Source organism: Balaenoptera ricei, chromosome 4 (genome assembly GCF_028023285.1).
Source record: "Balaenoptera ricei isolate mBalRic1 chromosome 4, mBalRic1.hap2, whole genome shotgun sequence".
Classification (NCBI taxonomy): domain Eukaryota; kingdom Metazoa; phylum Chordata; class Mammalia; order Artiodactyla; family Balaenopteridae; genus Balaenoptera; species Balaenoptera ricei.
Window position 1 is genome coordinate 90,259,537 of NC_082642.1, and position 20,304 is coordinate 90,279,840.

General features: G+C 38.0%; 2 protein-coding genes across 3 annotated transcripts in view; one reads left to right on the plus strand and one right to left on the minus strand.

Annotated features, from left to right (window-relative positions):
• Positions 1-16,084, minus strand: part of IQCG (IQ motif containing G) — a 46,328-nt gene extending 30,244 nt beyond the window's left edge. Inside the window, exons 1-4 of the mRNA XM_059920913.1 lie at positions 16,015-16,084; positions 7,497-7,567; positions 6,256-6,523; positions 1,636-1,859 (exon numbers count right to left, since the gene is read on the minus strand). Coding sequence (XP_059776896.1) covers positions 1,636-1,859; positions 6,256-6,523; positions 7,497-7,504 — 500 coding nt within the window. The 5' untranslated portion in view covers positions 7,505-7,567; positions 16,015-16,084. The remainder of the gene's footprint in view (positions 1-1,635; positions 1,860-6,255; positions 6,524-7,496; positions 7,568-16,014) is intronic.
• A 295-nt stretch (positions 16,085-16,379) lies between these two features.
• Positions 16,380-19,798, plus strand: RPL35A (ribosomal protein L35a). 2 transcript variants are annotated; one of them, XM_059922109.1, is made up of 5 exons: positions 16,380-16,429; positions 17,064-17,108; positions 17,322-17,474; positions 18,572-18,716; positions 19,737-19,798. In XM_059922109.1, the coding sequence occupies exons 2-5, from the start codon at positions 17,098-17,100 to the stop codon at positions 19,758-19,760; spliced, it is 333 nt and encodes a 110-aa protein (XP_059778092.1). In that variant the 5' UTR covers positions 16,380-16,429; positions 17,064-17,097; the 3' UTR covers positions 19,761-19,798. The 2 variants fall into 2 exon arrangements, with proteins under 2 accessions (XP_059778092.1, XP_059778091.1); XM_059922108.1 differs by lacking the exon at positions 16,380-16,429 and adding an exon at positions 16,553-16,629.
• Positions 19,799-20,304: the final 506 nt, after the last annotated feature.

A 20,304-nucleotide genomic window follows, 5' to 3' on the forward strand; every position in this document is an offset into this window, starting at 1 on the left:
TGCCCCCTGCACCGGCAGGCAGACCCTCAACCACTGCGCCACCAGGGAAGCCCTATTTCACAATTTTTGAAAAAGTTAAATCATTTAAAAATTTTTTTGTTTAAAGAGCTATTACAACACATTTTAGAGATGAGTAAACCCAGGCTCAGGAAGGTTAAATGCCTTGCCCAAGGTCACATAACTAGTTTGAAAAAGAACTAGAACTATTTAATCCAGATTCCTGACTCCTAGTCCATTGCTTTTTATAGTATTCTCCTAGGTAGAGAATTTTTAAAACTGCTATTTAATGTTTTGATCTAGAATCAGTAAGAACTACACTTACTGTTTTACATAATAACTTATTACCAATAGTTCACACAAAAAGATTCAATAACTATATTAAGAAAATAAATACAATGGAGTCAAGAAATCAATTAAAAAATATGATCCAACACACTGAGAATGAAAGGACATTAACTAGCAACTTATAAACAGGACACTGTCTGTCATGTATGCAAATCTGTATCAGATTGTTTTTAGCAAGAGACAATACCCTCCTGGTGAGGGCCTAAAGCAGGGGTCAGCAAGTTTTTCTGTAAGGGGACAAATAGTAAATATTTTTGGTTTTGCAGGACATAAACTCTCTGTTGAAACCACTCAACTCTGCTGTTATCCCATGAAAGCAGCCATAGATGATATGTAAACAAATGGGCAATGCTGTATTCCACTAAAACTTATTTTCAAAAATAGACTACAGGCTGGATTTGGCTAATGGCTCTGGGTAATTGCTACAAACCCTTATTTACCAAAAATTCTTACCGTAAGGTTATACCCTCTTTTAACTTAACAGGCTTCTTTGTCAGCAAGCCAGTTGACAACAAAAAACTGAATAATGAGACAATGGAAATTGAGATTGCTTTTAAGAAACACTCAGGATTAAAGCAGTTTAAAATTTGGCTACTTTGACAGTGTCTGTCTCTTACTAATGGATAAAGTATCATAATAGCTACCAATTTGTGTCAAACACTTGGCTGAACCTTCCTGCTAATCCTTACATTAATGTTGCAAAGTTGCTATCATTATTCTCATTTATTTATTTATTTAATAAATTTATTTATTTATTTATATTTGGCTGCAATGGGTCTTCGTTGCTGCACGCAGGCTTTCTCTAGTTGCGGCGAGCGGGGGCTACTCTTTGTTGTGGTGCGCGGACTTCTCATTGCAGTGGCTTCTCTTGTTGTGGAGCATGGGCTCTTGGCGCACAGGCTTCGGTAGTTGTGGCATGTGGACTCAGTAGTTGTGGCTTGCGGGCTTAGTTGCTCCGTGGCATGTGGGATCTTCCCAGACCAGGGCTCGAACCCAGGTCCCCTGCACTGGCAGGCAGATTCCTAACCACTGCGCCACCAGGGAAGCCCCATTATTCTCATTTTTAAAAACTGTAAACAAAGGCTCAATAACTTGCCCAACCATACAGCCACCATACTTTCAACTGTAGCACACTTCCCCTAGGTAGTCTTTGGCTAATCCTATTATCTGCAGTCACTCGGATACAATGACCAACCCATAAAAGAAGAGAGCAGTGAGCCACTCCTGCACCCACTCTTCAGCCATCTAGAAATACATTATCACATTTCCAAATATGCTCTCGTTCCTTACCTATCAATCTGAATTTTCTTCAGTGTCTCTATATTCATTATGGTCTGCCTTGTAGGTTTTTTGAAGATAAGATCTTGCACTTTGTTAAACTGGCCTCCTTGTCTGATTTCTGGCAACTTGGTCTCTTCTTTATGTACGAATGGACCGGATATTTTTGAGGGTTTTGAGACCAGTGAAGGTTTTTCTAAGCTTTTTCCTTCTAAATGTATTTCTTTGTTATTCTTCTGAAAGCAATAAATGATGTTTTACGTTAAGACAGATTTTTAAAACATAAAGAAACAATGCTACATGAGGGCCTCTGCCTACATTTTGAACCTCTTATAATATTACCACCAGAAAATTACCCTTTTCTTCAGCCACATCAAACTACATGCTCTGCTGTTTTGTGTCTTCCTGACTTTAGACAACTTTCCCACTCTCTGTCATTCCCCAACCTGGTAAACTTTAAGACTATGACCAAAGGTAAAGTTCTCTGTGAAACATCTCTATTAGCAGACATTTACCATTTATAATTATTTGTATAAATATCTCCATTAGATTGTAAATTCTATGAGGGAAGGGACAGTGTCTTAGAGATCTTGGTGCACCTTAAATTCTTTTTAGAACAAGATGGGATATTAAATAAATGTGGCCATCTTTATAATCCCATTGTTTAAAAGAATGTCTAGGGTACAGTAAAGACTCAAATGTTCACTGAACACATGAATTTTAAATACAGTTGTCCCTTGGTATCTGTGGAGGACTAGTGCCAGGATCCACCCCCCACCCCTCAAGGAGACCAAGATCCACAGATGCTGATGGCCCTTACATAAAATGGCATAGTATTTGTTTATAACCTATGCACATCCTCTCATGTACTTTAAATCATCTCTAGGTTACTTATAATAACTAATACAATGTAAATACTATGTAAATAGCTGCCAGCACACAGCAAATTCAAGTTTTGCTCTTTGGAACTTTCTGGAATTTTTTTCTGAATATTTTCGATCCATGGTTGCTTGAATCTGCAGATGTGGAACCCGCGGATATGGAGGGCCCACTGTATAAAGAATGAAAGGAGAATCATACCAAAGAGTAGGAGTTGATAGTATATTTAGTGGTGTGATATAGATTTCAAAGTTCATGTGGGGAATTTTCAAACCCAAACTTGAATACTAAGGGGTGAGCATTACCATAGGAACAGGATATGTCTTTCAATTGATGATTCCTATTTAATCTGTGGCTAAAATCTTGAGCCATTGGGAAGCCACATAACACAGCAATTATGCTGTGCATATGGACTCTGAAACCAGACTTCCGTGTTTAAATCCTGGCCCTATCTGTTACTTTAAACAGATAAACCACATTGACTTTAGGCAACTACTTAACATCTCTATGCCTCCATCTTCCCATTGATAAAATAGGGATAATAATAGTACTTGCTCTCCAGTAGTTATTATGAGGATGGAAGGAAGGAAGGAAGGAAGGAAGGGAGGGAGGGAGGGAGGGAGGACGGAAATAAGAGAGAGAGGGAGAAAGAAAGAAAGAGAAAGAAAGAAAGAAAGAAAGAAAGAAAGAAAGAAAGAAAGAAGGAAAGAAAGAAAGAAAGAAAGTATTTAGAACAGTACACAGAACTATGCAAGTTTAGCATTTGATATGATTACTTAAATTCTTGTGCTGATCCTATGCACAGAAGAGTTTCATATGCATATTGACACATAAAAGCCTAGGTCTTCCTTAGCTGAACTTCAATTAGACCAGAAATGTTAAAAAAAAAAAACAACTATCCATAAAAGTTAATAAACACAGACTCAAGAGCATTTTTCCTTATATCAACCATAAGCAAAGATTCAGATCTGAGGAAAACATTTGTAGGCAAGTACAAAACAAAATGCTGCCTTAAATAAGAATTAAATTTTAAAATACTCCTTTAAATTAAAATTTATGATTGACTACAAAGAGAACAGACGCCATAGAATTTCAACAGTTAAACTGAAATCTATCTGTACATAAGGAAAACGTTAAGTACATGGATGGTTATTACTCTAGATTTTGTCTAGGGAGGGAATGGGAAATGTAAGGCCTGGAAAGTTTGTTTTTTCTGATCCCCCTAACCATTGTTCCTCTACCTTTGTTCTTGGGCATCTGGAAAAGGAAGCAAACGTGTTAAACAGCCTGATGTACTGATTGCCAGAAATAAATATGAATTTTCGGAAGAGAACTTAAAGGAACTAGCTAAATATTCTGATCCATTCACTTCCTTGTACAGTAGGGTATTAGGTCCTAAGGGAAAAGATAAGAAAAACAGTATTCCGGGCAAGGGAGCTCTTTCCAAACTTTGGACCAATTACTCCCACTTCTGGTAGAACTTGGTACATTAGTATATTTTTCATCATTCCATTCCATGATTCTAATGAATGAAAAACTCTTTGGAAATATCTTTAGCTATAAAAATGGTTGTGAAAGAGGGATAATGCTAACTAAACTTTCATCCCAGGGTTGTTATTGTAAGGCTCAACCATGTGAAGCTTTTGGAGAAAGAAAGCATTCACATTCACACTAAGATTTTTAATTATATATACTATGCCCTATAGGGCAATGGTACTGTAAAAAATTATGAGTTAGAACAACTATAGTACTATAAAGTAAAAAAACAAAAAATTATTTTAAGGGTCACCATTTTTTAAAGTTATAGAACTAACATATTGAGAAAGGGGCTTTTAAGCTGCTATTAATCAAAATAAGAGTACAAACCTTTACTTTTTATACTTCTATAAAATCATAAGCAAGGCCTCTGTTAAGTCAGAAAATTTTGTGGGTGAAGATCATAAACCAGAATAAAACTGCAAAAGTTTTGTTCTTTTATTTACTGGAGTGGTGACCACTACTGAATGTTGTTTATAAATTTGGGTTTTTCCTTCTCTCTTGAGTTTCTATGATGGCAAATTGCCCTTTTTAAAGCCTGACAGTAAATATCATTGATAAAACTTTATCTTGTTAACTAAATATCTTCCCTCTTTATTTTTGATTCTTACTGAAGGAAACAATAGAAAGGAAACACTAGTCTCTTTTGTACTATTTGTTAACCAGCTTAATTTAAGAATTAGACTCATTTTAAAAGCATTGAAAGGCTTAGTTCTTGGGTTTCCAATATCTTTGCTTTTCTTAAGTTAATAAGGAAACTAATTCCTATAATACCCCTTAATGTTTTAAAAGTACCTCAAAACTCATAGAATGTTAGTATTAGAAGGGATCATTTAGTTAAAACTCCATCACACTACTGAAGCCCGCGTGCCTAGAGCCCAGCGCTCCACAAGAGAAGCCACCACAATGAGAAGCCCACGCACCGCAACAAAACACAGCCCCTGCTCGCTGCTGGCTGCAACTAGAGAAAGCCCGCTCACAGCAACGAAGACCCAACACAGCCAAAAAATAAATAAAATTAAAAAAAAAAAAACTCTATCACAATTTACAAATGAGAAAACTAAGACCAAGAAAGCGAAATGAATTGCCCATAGCACACAACTAAATCATAAAGGTCCCCAACTCCAAATCCAGTGTTCTATTAAAATTTTGTATAAACTTTTAAAACTTTAATAAAAGCCGTATAAACCCAGGTTATACATATACATAAAGTAATAATAATAACTTTAAAATCGTAAGGGGCGGGCTTGCCTGATAGCGCAGTGGTTAAGAATCCGCCTGCCAATGCAGGGGACATGGGTTTGAGCCCTGGCCCGGGAAGATCCCACATGCCGCAGAGCAACTAAGCCCGTGCGCCACAACTACTGAAGCCCAAGTGCCTAAAGCCCGTGCTCCGCAACAAGAGAAGCCAGTGCAATGAGAAGTCCACGCACCATAACGAAGAGTAGCCCCCGCTCACCGCAACTAAAGAGAGTCCGTGTGCCAGCAATAAAGACCCAACGCAGCCAAAAACAAATAAATAAAATTTAAAAAAAAAGAATATATTCTGTACAAATTATATAATGCAATTTTGTTAAACGTAATAAATATGTATTTGTATTTATAAATTGTTTCTATTTTATATCTACAACCCAAGTTATTAAAATTTATAAGAGCTTAAGAATTCATATAGATTTTGCTCACTACCAAGCTGAGTTTTTTGATAACTCAGTGGTCCTTTGCAGAGGAGTCGGTAACATCATTGAAAATGTAATGGCTGACACAATGATGTGGCTGGATATTTAAAAAGGCAGATTGCAACATATTTAGCAATAACAAAGTCATTTTAGATGAAAGCAATGTTGACAGGGTCCAGTTGAATTTCCTCCCCCTAGTGTTCAGTTAGCTTTTAGCAGCTGAGAAATACAAGATAGGTAAGACACAATTACTTGTTCCATCGCCTCAGTATATATATTGTATTTATATTGATTTACCTATAGGCCTTTTAGAATAATGCCAATATATTGGAAGAAAAGGATATTCTGATTGGTAATGTACCTTGAGCTATGTCTATTTCACTCCATTAATTGAGAGTATATATCTCAGATAATTATTGTAGGCCTTTATCTGATATGAAGGTGCTATTTCCCAAGTTAAATTGAATGGCATAGGTACTGACAATGATGGAGAAATAAAAAGAAAAGAAAGCAAAAATTAAGTAATGCTGAATGTATATACCATGCTGACGCTTTTTCTTTTTTCATACTGAACTGGCATGATATAGTTTAGAATAGAGAGCTGGTCTGTGGTGTCCTCCAGAACTGCAGAGATCCTCAGTACATCTAGAAAGGAGAGTGGCTCCATGATTTCTGGGATGATTTCTACGGCTGTTTCTTTGGCTGTTTCTTCATTTTCTTCTATAGCAGTAGGTGGTTCCTTTGTCACTGCCACTGTCACCTCAGAATGCCAAATTTTTGGAGGAGGATTTGAGGCTTCCAGCTGACCTCTAAAGAATGAAGGAAAAAATAAGTCAGCCACCAAATGTTTAAAAATTACTTAAACTCAAAAGCAGAGGCAGCATGTAGATTGGCTCCTACAAAGTCCATTTTGTCATATAATATAACCAAGATAATGAACAAAAGTAGTTTGCAGATGATTCTGCTAAATACCTCCCAGTAACATTCTGACCACCCAAAGAAAAGCAACCTACTGTTTAATAAAGATATGTAGCCTGGGCTATTTGGCTATGCTTAACCAATTTGAACTTGGACTAAAATAAACTTTTTTCTAGCAACATCTTTAGATGCCAACCAAAACTGTCTCATGGTTAGTGAAAAATAGAATGTAGTAGCCAGTCTCCAAGGTGGACCACATGATTCTCACCTTCTTGTACTCTTGCCCTTTGGTAGTCTTCCCCACATTGAATAGGACTAACCTATGAAACCAAAAGAATATTGCGGTTTCCAAGGCTAGGTGATTTTGAGACATTAAAGTTTCTCCATTATTCTCTCATATCTCTCAGTCTGTGGGAATCCAGATGCCTTGTCACAAGGACACTTAAGGAGCCCTGTGAAAAGGTTCATGAGGGTGAGGAACTAAGGCCTCTTGCCAACAGCCAGCATCAACTTGCCAGCTCTGTAAATGAGCCATCTTGGAAGTGGATCCTCTAGCCCCAGTCAACTCTTCAGATGATTGCAGCCCTGGCCAACTCTGACTTATGAGAAATCCCCAAACAGAACCATACAGTTAAGCTGCTCCCAAATTCTTAAACCATCCAACCAAGCTACGCCTAAATTCCTGACCCACAGAAATTGTGTGAAATAATAAATGTTTATATTTTAAATCACTAAGTTTTAGGGTAATTCGTTATACAGCCATAGGTAAACAATACATGGAAATTTAACATAAGGCATTTCATATATTTTTTCTATATATATATATACATATGAATATATAATAAATTGGAATTTGAAACATACTCTTCCATTCTTCTTGAGTTAGTTTTGTTAACCTCCTTGGTACATTTATAATCTCACAAAAATGCAGTCACCTAAAGTGGGAAGAAAACATTGAGATTAGTTTAAGGGAATGTTGAATGACATTTAAGTTACTTCTATACTCTTCCATTAAGAGAAAAAGAATTACAAGCGCTGTGGCTTATCCCCCCTTTTGGCTTAGCAGAGCAGTGCCGGAGATGGAAGAACCACTGCCACCGTGTGGCACAGGTGTATTAAGTAGTCAGCTTAATTACTGGCAGATAAATATAATCTTCGAGTTTCTTAAGGTAAATTAGTGCCCAACGTGGCTTTTGTATGTTTTTTAATTATATTCTGAGTATTAATTGGTAATCTTTATATAACAGATTTACTTTTCTGTTATTGTGATTACTAAAATATTTAATTTGATGGCTCCATTTCCCTGATCTGCCAGATTAACAGAATTTATTGCACCCAGACTTAGAAAAACAACTGAGATTGCACTTAGAAAAACTGTATTTATCCTGAAAATCAGTTTAACACTGCTGTTAAGATGTTACCCTTCCTCAGTAAACCAAAGTCCTTTCTGCTTAAATAACCTTTACAATGAGAACACCCTATGGAGATTTTTGCTCTATACTGAATGAGTAATGAATGGTAAGTTTCCAGTGTGATTTTGTCCACAGTAAAGTGATCCTGAGGAGGGTGGTTACAAGTATGTCTCATGCAACAAACATATGCAAAAATTAAAGAATCTTTATGTAAACTGAAAAAAAGATACTCCAAACTAGCCAAATTTTGTGGTTCAAGGGCAGTCTTAGGAGGAAGTAGCATGGTGTTAAGATTTTGTTCTTTTGCTGTGTTGTTGTTTCTTTATTTTTCCATTTTTTAGGCCTGGGGCATAGGTAAGTGTGCCTCACATAGGTAAGATAGGACTATGCTTATGTAGAATCCAGTGCTTTCATTCTGTTATGGCTTCTCATTCCTCAATACTAGAAACTCAGGAGTCATTTCTGCTTCTTTCCTGTCATCCTGACATCAGCATTCCCCCAATTCAAACCACCATGAGGTCCTGTGGATTTTACCTTCAATTTCCATCTCCCCCAACACCATGCTGAATCTAGCTGTTGTTTCTTGCCTGAACTACTCTAACAGCTTCCAAATTTTAAAAAATTAATTAACTATTTTTGGCTGCATTGGGTCTTTCTCTAGTTGCAGAGAGCAGGGGTTAGTATTCGGTGCGGTGCGCGGGCTTCGTATTGCAGTGGCTTCTCTTGTTGCAGAGCATGGGCTCTAGGTGCACGGGCTCAGTAGTAGCGGCGCACGGGCTTAGTTGCTCTGCGGCATGTGGGATCTTCCCAGACCAGGGCTCTAACCCATGTCCCCTGCATTGGCAGGCCGATCTTAACCACTGCACCACCAGGGAAGCCCCACAGCTTCCAAATTAAAAGTGATCTCTTTGAAATGAAGAACTCATCTTTTAAAATTGAAAATCTCATCATGTCTCTCCTTAGAACCCTTCAATGGTTTCTCACTAACTTGGGAAAAAAAGTAAAATTCTTAACTTGGACCATAGGGCCTGCATGATCTGGGCTACTCTGTTCCTCTCCAGATCCATCTGGCATTGCCCTTTTATTGCTCTCATGCCTCCAGCTTCAATGGGCTTCTTTCTCCTATGGAATCATGCTCCCTTCCAACTCAGGGTCTTTGCATATGCTATTCTTTCAAGTTGAATGACTCTTCCCCTCACCTCTTCACCACTGGTCCATCAGGTACTAGCTTAAATCAGTGGCATATTTCTAGGTATCTGCTATTTGCCCCATCTGGAGCCAATCTCCACAGAGAAAATTTTTTCTCACATTACCTTCTAATGTGCCATATATTTTACTCGCTCATTGTCTTGCTCCCCCTACTAGAATGCAAGTTCCATGAGGGCAGAGTTTTCTGTTGTTCTGTTTACTCCAGCCACCTCCAAGCCAAGAACAAGGTTTCGTACATGGTAGTCAGTCATTCAACAAACTGCTGACAAAAGGAATGAATCCATGGGGCAACACAAATAAATGTGCAATAATTAGGAAATGTAAATCTCTCACGTCCACTAAGCTATCCCATTCTAGTCTACGAATATTTACTGAAGACCTATGGCACGTGACCACGGTGCTGCGCGTCGCGAGAGTTTGGCAGCTGAATGACTTCTCCTTAAAAGGCAACAAAGCCGAGCTCTACCCACCACCAGAGCCTCCCATCAAGGCTCTTAGATAGCCTCAACCACCAGAGGGCAGACAGCAGAAGCAAGAAAAACTACAATCCTGCAGCCTGTGGACCAAAAACCACAGTTACAGAAAGACAGACAAGATGAAAAGGCAGAGGGCTATGTACCAGATGACGGAACAAGAAAAAACCCCAGAAAAACAACTAAATGAAGTGGAGATAGGCAACCTTCCAGAAAAAGAATTCAGAATAATGATAGTGAAGATGATCCAGGACCTCGGAATAAGAATGGAGGCAAAGACTGAGAAGATGCAAGAAATGATTAACAAAGACCTAGAAGAATTAAAGAACAAACAAACAGAGATGACCAATACAATAACTGAAATGAAAACTACACTAGAAGGAATCAATAGCAGAATAACTGAGGCAGAAGAACGGATAAGTGACCTGGAAGACAGAATGGTGGAATTCACTGCTGCGGAACAGACTAAAGAAAAAAGAATGAAACGAAATGAAGACAGCCTAAGAGACCTCTGGGACAACATTAAACGCAACAACATTCGCATTATAGGAGTCCCAGAAGGTGAAGAGAGAGAGAAAGGACCAGAGAAAATATTTGAAGAGATTATAGTTGAAAACTTCCCTAACATGGGAAAGGAAATAGCCACCCAAGTCCAGGAAGCGCAGAGAGTCCCATACAGGATAAACCCAAGGAGAAACACGCCGAGACACATAGTAATCAAAGTGGCAAAAATTAAAGACAAAGAAAAATTATTGAAAGCAGCAAGGGAAAAACGACAAATAACATACAAGGGAACTCCCATAAGGTTAACAGCTGATTTCTCAGCAGAAACTCTGCAAGCCAGAAGGGAGTGGCATGATATACTTAAAGTGATGAAAGGGAAGAACCTACAACCAAGATTACTCTACCCGGCAAGGATCTCATTTAGATTTGATGGAGAAATCAAAAGCTTTACAGACAAGCAAAAGCTAAGAGAATTCAGCACCACCAAACCAGCTCTACAACAAATGCTAAAGGAACTTCTCTAAGTGGGAAACACAAGAGAAGAAAAGGACCTACAAAAACAAACCCAAAACAATTAAGAAAATGGTCATAGGAACATACATATTGATAATTACCTTAAACGTGAATGGATTAAATGCCCCAACCAAAAGACATAGACTGGCTGAATGGATACAAAAACAAGACCCATATATATGCTGTCTACAAGAGACCCACTTTAGACCTAGGGACACATACAGACTGAAAGTGAGAGGATGGAAAAAGATATTCCATGCAAATGGAAATCAAAAGAAAGCTGGAGTAGCTATCCTCATATCAGATAAAATAGACTTTAAAATAAAGAATGTTACAAGAGACAAGGAAGGACACTACAGAATGATCAAGGGATCAATCCAAGAAGAAGATATAACAATTATAAATATATATGCACCCAACGTAGGAGCACCTCAATACATAAGGCAACTGCTAACAGCTATAAAAGAGGAAATTGACAGTAACACAATCATAGTGGGGGACTTTAACACCTCACTTACACCAATGGACAGATCATCCAAAATGAAAATAAATAAGGAAACAGAAGCTTTAAATGACACAATAGACCAGATAGATTTAATTGATATATATAGGACATTCCATCCAAAAACAGCAGATTACACATTCTTCTCAAGTGCGCACGGAACATTCTCCAGGATAGATCACATCTTGGGTCACAAATCAAGCCTCAGTAAATCTAAGAAAATTGAAATCATATCAAGCATCTTTTCTGACCACAACGCTATGAGATTAGAAATGAATTACAGGGAAAAAAACGTAAAAAAAACAAACACATGGAGGCTAAACAATACGTTAGTAAATAACCAAGAGATCACTGAAGAAATCAAAGAGGAAATAAAAAAATACCTAGAGACAAATGACAATGAAAACACGATGATCCAAAACCTATGGGATGCAGCGAAAGCAGTTCTAAGAGGGAAGTTTATAGCTATACAAGCCTACCTAAAGAAACAAGAAAAATCTCAAGTAAACAATCTAAACTTACACCTAAAGAAACTAGAGAAAGAAGAACAAACAAAACCCAAAGTTAGCAAAAGGAAAGAAATCATAAAGATCAGAGCAGAAATAAATGAAATAGAAACAAAGAAAACAATAGCAAAGATCAATAAAACTAAAAGTTGGTTCTTTGAGAAGATAAACAAAATTGATAAGCCATTAGCCAGACTCATCAAGAAAAAGAGGGAGAGGACTCAAATCAATAAAATCAGAAATGAAAAAGGAGAAGTTACAACAGACACCGCAGAAATACAAAGCATCCTAAGAGACTACTACAAGCAACTTTATGCCAATAAAATGGACAACCTGGAAGAAATGGACAAATTCTTAGAAAGGTATAACCTTCCAAGACTGAACCAGGAAGAAACAGAAAATATGAACAGACCAATCACAAGTAATGAAATTGAAACTGTGATTAAAAATCTTCCAACAAACAAAAGTCCAGGACCAGATGGCTTCACAGGTGAATTCTATCAAACATTTAGAGAAGAGCTAACACCTATCCTTCTCAAACTCTTCCAAAAAATTGCAGAGGAAGGAACACTCCCAAACTCATTCTATGAGGCCACCATCACCCTGATACCAAAACCAGACAAAGACACTACAAAAAAAGAAAATTACAGACCAATACCACTGATGAATATAGATGCAAACATCCTCAACAAAATACTAGCAAACAGAATCCAACAACACATTAAAAGGATCATACACCACGATCAAGTGGGATTTATCCCAGGGATGCAAGGATTCTTCAATATACGCAAATCAATCAATGTGATACACCATATTAACAAATTGAAGAAGAAAAACCATATGATCATCTCAATAGATGCAGAAAAAGCTTTTGACAAAATTCAACACCCATTTATGATAAAAACTCTCCAGAAAGTGGGCGTAGAGGGAACCTACCTCAACATAATAAAGGCCATATATGACAAACCCACAGCAAACATCATTCTCAATGGTGAAAAACTGAAAGCATTTCCTCTAAGATCAGGAACGAGACAAGGATGTCCACTCTCACCACTATTATTCAACATAGTTCTGGAAGTCCTAGCCACGGCAATCAGAGAAGAAAAAGAAATAAAAGGAATACAAATTGGAAAAGAAGAAGTAAAACTGTCACTGTTTGCGGATGACATGATACTATACATAGAGAATCCTAAAACTGCCACCAGAAAACTGCTAGAGCTAATTAATGAATATGGTAAAGTTGCAGGATACAAAATTAATGCACAGAAATCTCTTGCATTCCTATACACTAATGATGAAAAATCTGAAAGAGAAATTATGGAAACACTCCCATTTACCATTGCAACAAAAAGAATAAAATACCTAGGAATAAACCTACCTAGGGAGACAAAAGACCTGTATGCAGAAAACTATAAGACACTGATGAAAGAAATTAAAGATGATACCAACAGATGGAGAGATATACCATGTTCTTGGATTGGAAGAATCAACATTGTGAAAATGAGTATACTACCCAAAGCAATCTACAGATTCAATGCAATCCCTATCAAATTACCAATGGCATTTTTTATGGAGCTAGAACAAATCATCTTAAAATTTGTGTGGAGACACAAAAGACCCCGAATAGCCAAAGCAGTCTTGAGGCAAAAAAATGGAGCTGGAGGAATCAGACTCCCTGACTTCAGACTATACTACAAAGCTACAGTAATCAAGACAATATGGTACTGGCACAAAAACAGAAACATAGATCAATGGAACAAGATAGAAAGCCCAGAGATTAACCCACGCACCTATGGTCAACTAATCTATGACAAAGGAGGCAAAGATATACAATGGAGAAAAGACAGTCTCTTCAATAAGTGGTGCTGGGAAAACTGGACAGCTACATGTAAAAGAATGAAATTAGAATACTCCCTGACACCATACACAAAAATAAACTTAAAATGGATTAGAGACCTAAATATAAGACTGGACACTATAAAACTCTTAGAGGAAAACATAGGAAGAACACTCTTTGACATAAATCACAGCAAGATCTTTTTTGATCCACCTCCTAGAGTAATGGAAATAAAAACAAAAATAAACAAATGGGACCTAATGAAACTTCAAAGCTTTTGCACAGCAAAGGAAACCATAAACAAGACGAAAAGACAACCCTCAGAATGGGAGAATATATTTGCAAACGAATCAACGGACAAAGGATTAATCTCCAAAATATATAAACAGCTCATTCAGCTCAATATTAAAGAAACAAACACCCCAATCCAAAAATGGGCAGAAGACCTAAATAGACATTTCTCCAAAGAAGACATACAGACGCCCACGAAGCACATGAAAAGATGCTCAACATCACTAATTATTAGAGAAATGCAAATCAAAACTACAATGAGGTATCACCTCACTCCTGTTAGAATGGGCATCATCAGAAAATCTACAAACAACAAATGCTGGAGAGGGTGTGGAGAAAAGGGAACCCTCTTGCACTGTTGGTGGGAATGTAAATTGATACAGCCACTATGAAGAACAATATGGAGGTTCCTTAAAAAACTAAAAATAGAATTACCATATGACCCAGCAATCCCACTACTGGGCATTTACCCAGAGAAAACCATAATTCAAAAAGACACATGCACCCGAATGTTCATTGCAGCACTATTTACAATAGCCAGGTCATGGAAGCAACCTAAATGCCCATCAACAGACGAATGGCTAAAGAAGAAGTGGTACATATATACAATGGAATATTACTCAGCCATAAAAAGAAACGAAATTGAGTCATTTGTTGAGACGTGGATGGATCTAGAGACTGTCATACAGAGTGAAGTAAGTCAGAAAGAGAAAAACAAATATCGTATATTAATGCATGTATGTGGAACCTAGAAAAATGGTACAGATGAGCTGGTTTGCAGGGCAGAAGTTGAAACACAGATGTAGAGAATGGACATATGGACACCAAGAGGGGAAAACTGCGGTGGGGTGGGGATGGTGGTGTGCTGAATTGGGCGATTGGGATTGACATGTATACACTGATGTGTATAAAATTGATGCCTAATAAGAACCTGCAGTATAAAAAAACAAACAAAACAACTAATACTAAACTTTCATTGGGTTATTTGTATGGAAATATGTTAATATAAATGTTTCAGACATTACATGAAATTTCTAAAAATCTTATATTTGTATTTGTATGGAAATATGTATTGAAATATGTTAATATAAATGTTTCAGACATTACATGAAATTTCTAAAAATCTTATATTTGTATTTGTATGGAAATATGTATTGAAATATGTTAATATAAATGTTTCAGACATTACATGAAATTTCTAAAAATCTTATATGTTCTGGTATAATGTTATAAGTAATAATCCTAGTTATTACTTTAAAATGTATATCTCAGAAATAACTAAGTTTCTTGTCAACTGCATTATTATGAACTTCCATCAAATCTTTAACAGTGGTCATTTTTAAGTCTTTTGTCATTTACAGACAGTTCTGGGTGTACTCTGATGCTTTTGCAAATATGTTCCTATAAAAGGCTTTCATCTTCAAGAAATTCATGGAAAAGACTGACAAGTACAGGTTTCTGGTAACTGACTGTACTGCTGAACTGAATGAATAAGCATTTTCAGAACTCTAATGAAAAACCGATGAACTCATAAAAGTGCTAACAAAAGATCAAGATGAAAAAAAAATTAATTACATGGGACTGATTGAACTGATGAGGATGAGTATAATTTTTGTGACTTTCTGTCTGAATTAAAAAAAAAAAAAAATCCCACAAGGACTCAGAGCCAAAGAATATACAAATCAATTTTCACTGCAAAGTAAAGGAGTTGTTACAGTGGAGGATTACTGGACTGAATGTCAATATTATGACATAGTATGAGTGTGTTTCATGTTTGATAATTGCAATCATTGTTGCTTTTGTTGTGGTCATCCATGTACAATGCTTGGTGTCAGTCTATCTCTTGTAAAAATAAAAAAATAATAATAATAAAAAAAAAAAAAGGCAACAAAGCCTTTTCAGGACAGTGCTCTTCACCCTCGGAGTCAAAATGAAGATTGGCGGTAAGAACTTAAGTCATTTCTGGAAAGAGATAAAGGAGTAGGAGGAAAGGAGTAAGGGGGTGGTGGGGGACAAAAGATAAAGAGAAGGAAGAGCTCTCCCTTCCTGCCTTTGTGCTCGCAGTCTTTCTCTTCCAGGATAGGATCCGAGAGTTTCCGTTCGCCCTACTGCTATGTGGTAAGAAGGAAAGATACCCCCTTGTTGGCGAATCAAATCTGGGGTATTCGAGGCGGGGGTAGTCCTCCAGTCCGGCTTCACTTTTCCCGCTACAGCACCCGACGCCGCCGGAACCAAGCTAAGGTGTTTCTATGGCAACGCACAGCTTCGGAGGACCTGGTCTTCTCCTTTAGCTGGCTACCATTTTGCCTCCCTCTGTTCCAAAGTATATAGTACATGTTGCAGTTTACAAAGATAAAAGGACTTAGGGAAAGAATTGTACGAGTGCTCTTGAACGTGGCTTATTTCAGTCAGAAGACGATTTCTGAGGCTTATTTTCTTGGCGGTGGCGGAAGATACCTACATGGGGGGGCAGGGCGGAGAGGCGTTTACCCACGAGGCCACGCGGCGGGGCCTTCTGTTTCTTTTTCAGCCATCTTGGACCCTGTGGAGGTGTGTGGCGTTCCCGCAGCTGAACTTTGGGGGCGAATAAGTGGGGTCGGCTCGGCTATATGCCTCTCATGATATGCTGGTGCGGCTCCGAGGCTTTACCAGCTCATGATTTCTATGGATTCCAGCAACAGGGAGGACAGGATGGAGGAGATACGGGACTGATGGTGCTGGTCCCCTGACCTCCGAGAATGGGTGCTCCGGTAACTGGAGTTGCTTGCGGTCCCTAGCGGAGTAAAATATAAAATAGATGCATTTTGTCTGGCAGCAGTGGCACCTTTAGGCAGGGTTCTTTGTTCATTTACTCCCACCTCAAACCTGGCTTTGCCTGTTTACTATGTCTTTCTGTAGTTTTTCTTTCCCATTCAGTGTTTAAAAGTCTTGTTCTCTGCGTGCTTCTCTGGCTCCTTGATCTTTTTTTCCCCCATGATCGTGGCGTGAACTTTCTTAAGGTTTTCTTTTGGGGTTTCTAGGAGTTACTTCCTGTAGTGTACTGTCTTGCTACTTTAGGTTTTGTCTTCCTTTTGGAATTTGCTTAGTTATCAGGTATTCTCTTTGAGTTTGGGGCGCTATTCCAGAGGAGACTAGGTGGGAAACGCGCGCTGCAAGATTTTAAACTGATTATTTTTGTTTTAAGGCCTGCTGGGAACAGGACTTCTAAAACGACAAATATGTCTGGGAGGTATGCGTTTTAAATATCATTGTTTTGTACTTGTAGTTTGTTTATTAGGCGTGATCCTACATGTGAGTTTAAAACTGGTGGGGAAAAAATTAGATGTTTGCTATATAGGTAACTTTTAGGTGGTTGTCATTACAAGCCAAATCATACCTGTGGTTTGTTGAAGTTAAATGAGATCTTTTAACAGCTTATGATTAACAGTATATTTTGTCTTAGGCTGTGGTCCAAGGCCATTTTTGCTGGCTATAAGCGGGGTCTACGGAACCAGAGGGAGCACACAGCTCTCCTGAAAATTGAAGGTGTATATGCTCGAGATGAAACTGAATTCTATCTAGGCAAGAGATGTGCTTACGTGTACAAAGCAAAGAAGTAAGTTGATAGCATTGTGCTTTTTGAGTTTTCACTTGATTGGTCTCATTTGAAGTTTGTTAAGTAAATGGTATTGTTGTGGTTTCTACTTTGGGAGTTCAAGGAAATTCATGGTTAGTGTTGGATATAGGTGTCTTCTGCACTTAGAAAAATTACATCTATTAATTTGTTTTAAGGAAGGCGTCAGGTCCTTGTATTATGATCTTAAGGTTTTATAGAGCATTTTTCATATCGCTTAATTCATTTTGTTGATTTCTTGAAGTTACAATTTTTATAGATGTTTAAAGATGTTATCTCTCTAGAGCATTGGTTCTTAAACCCATTCCAGATCAATTAAAATCTCTGGGATAGAGGTGGGGCTGGGGTGGACGAAATGGGTGGACTATTGTGTATTTAACTTGTATTTAAAAAGATCTTTGGGAACATGTTTTCATTTCCCCCATTCCCCTTTCCTCCTGCAACCAGAGTGATCCTTTAAATTTTTTAATTTTTTAATTTTTTTTGCCATGCGTGGTTTGCAGGATCTTAGTTCCCTGACCAGGGACTGAACCCGTGTCCTTGGCAGTGAAAGCATGGAGTCTTAATCACTGGACCACTAGGGATTTCCCAATCCTTTAAAATTATAAGTCAAATCATCTGTACATTGCTCAAATTCCAACTCTTCCCCATCTCATTTAGTAAAAGCTAAAGTCATTAAGGAGCTTCCAAGACCGTATGCATTCAGGGCTCCCTCTGTCCTCTCTTAACCCAGCTAGGATTCATCTCTTGGCATCATCTTCCTTTCCACAAGCCAGGGACACAACCTCAGTTTTTAACACAAGCTGTTCCCTTACCTTCGAGTCTTTTTTTCCAGTGTTAGCTTCTTAGTAAGGCCTTCCCTGGCTATTTAAAATTACAAACAAGTTCCTCTCTCCCTACACTCAAAATATCCTCACATTTCTTGTCCCCCCCCCCTTCCCTCCCCCCTCCCCATATTACAGCTATTACCATTTAAGCTAGGGTTGAGGGTAACTGGTCTGGAAGTCACCTTGATTTTGTACCACACTATACTGGTTGTCTGGGTTCTCATACCTTTTTTAATCCTCTTTTAAAATCAGCAACACAGTAACTCCTGGTGGAAAACCTAACAAAACCAGAGTAATCTGGGGAAAGGTAACTCGTGCTCATGGAAACAGTGGCATGGTTCGTGCCAAATTCCGAAGCAACCTTCCTGCCAAGGCCATTGGACACAGAATCCGTGTGGTAAGTACATTATTAGCAACGTGGCACCTTTTGAATCAAACTAAGCTCACGGTGTTTGGCTTTGACTACTAAGGACTATTGTGATTATAAAATGTCACCAGTAGATCATGCTGTAAAATTAGGGGCTACTGTGTAAATGTATTATGGAACATTTTTTGGCATTATAAGAAAAGTGAAGGCAAAGGGTTCAAATGGATTGTGCCTAGATTTCAGGTAATTGCTAAAGCTGTCTGGGGGTGGTGGGGAATAGCACAGTTGACCCTTGAACAACGCAGAGGTTAGGGGCACTGTGAGAAATCCACGTATAACTTTACAGTTGGCTTCTGCATCTGTGGATTCAGTCAACTGTGGATCATGTAGTAAGTATTTACTGAAAAAAAATCTGTGTATAAGTGGACCCGCACAGCTCAAACTTGTGTTGTTCGAGGGTCACCTATTTAAATGAACAATTTTCTGGCAAATATATTTATTGGGCTCTGAAGTAATCGCTAGAAAATAAAAATTCAACATACCTTTTCCTGGCATAATTAATATTTCTGATCTCTTCATCATGACAGTCTTGTTCAAATAGGTATTAGCCTTATTTTATAGAGGAAAACCAATGCTCATGTCCCAGGACTTCAACTCCAGATTCTGTGATATTTTTAACAGGATAGCTCCTGTTTTCTTCAGTTAGGATCTATTTTTAATAGACATGGCTACATCCTTGGGGTCACGGGGTACTTTTGAACCCTGCTGAGCAGTTGAGATTTCTCATCAGAGGAGGTTTTTACTATCGTTAGAGGAAGCAAAATTAAATGGACTCTCGGGTTCCCAGTACTGGTTCTTAGTCAAAGAATGTTCACCTAGAAACTGAAGGCTCTAAAAATTTAGTTCCCTTCCCACGAGTATATAAGTCATTGGGTGCCTTTCAGAGATGGGTAATGGGACAATGGGAGATTTATTCATGTTGTGGTATTCAATAACTGTTTGTATATAACATGCACTTAATGACATTATGTTCTTTCCCCCCCCCACCAGATGCTGTACCCTTCAAGGATTTAAACTTATTGAAAAGTAAATAAATAAAAGTGTGGATTTGTTCCCTTGTATTTTTGTTAACACGGCTTAAAAAATTCTTTGCCCTGAATTCAGTTGCTAAGTGCTTAAATGGTGGTGGTTATTGGGCATTTTCAGAGTATACAGGAGCCCAGAGAATATGGCAATTACAGGGATTTAGACAACAGGAGGGTTTTGATGAGGATAGGATGTATCTTAATATAAGACCTTAAATGTTGGGGGGAAGGTTACAAGTAAGCTTTAGTTGGGGACGGTGGAAAGGAGTATCTTGGAAGGTTTACAGTGATGGAGTGCTGGAACCTAGCCTATGAAACGTTTTTGGACAAGTGGAGATACCCGCAGAAAGGACAGAAGTCAATTTTTAGCCAGTATTGATACACACCATGAAACTTTTCCAGATTTCCACATCAAATGGATCTTCTATAACTTTTCCCCTTATTTCAGCTGTGGTACTGGTAACTGCCTCCCTCATTAAATTGAAGGAAACTGAAAATATCTTGACCTCCTAAAGTACCTTGTAGTAGCATGC

What these genes read in the sequence shown, in the direction of transcription:
- RPL35A (XM_059922109.1), top strand. An exon ending in TACGTGTACAAAGCAAAGAA is followed by an intron (nt 17,475 to 18,571) that starts GTAAGTTGATAG and finishes TTTTAAAATCAG; the next exon opens with CAACACAGTAACTCCTGGTG. An exon ending in TTGGACACAGAATCCGTGTG is followed by an intron (nt 18,717 to 19,736) that starts GTAAGTACATTA and finishes CCCCCCCACCAG; the next exon opens with ATGCTGTACCCTTCAAGGAT.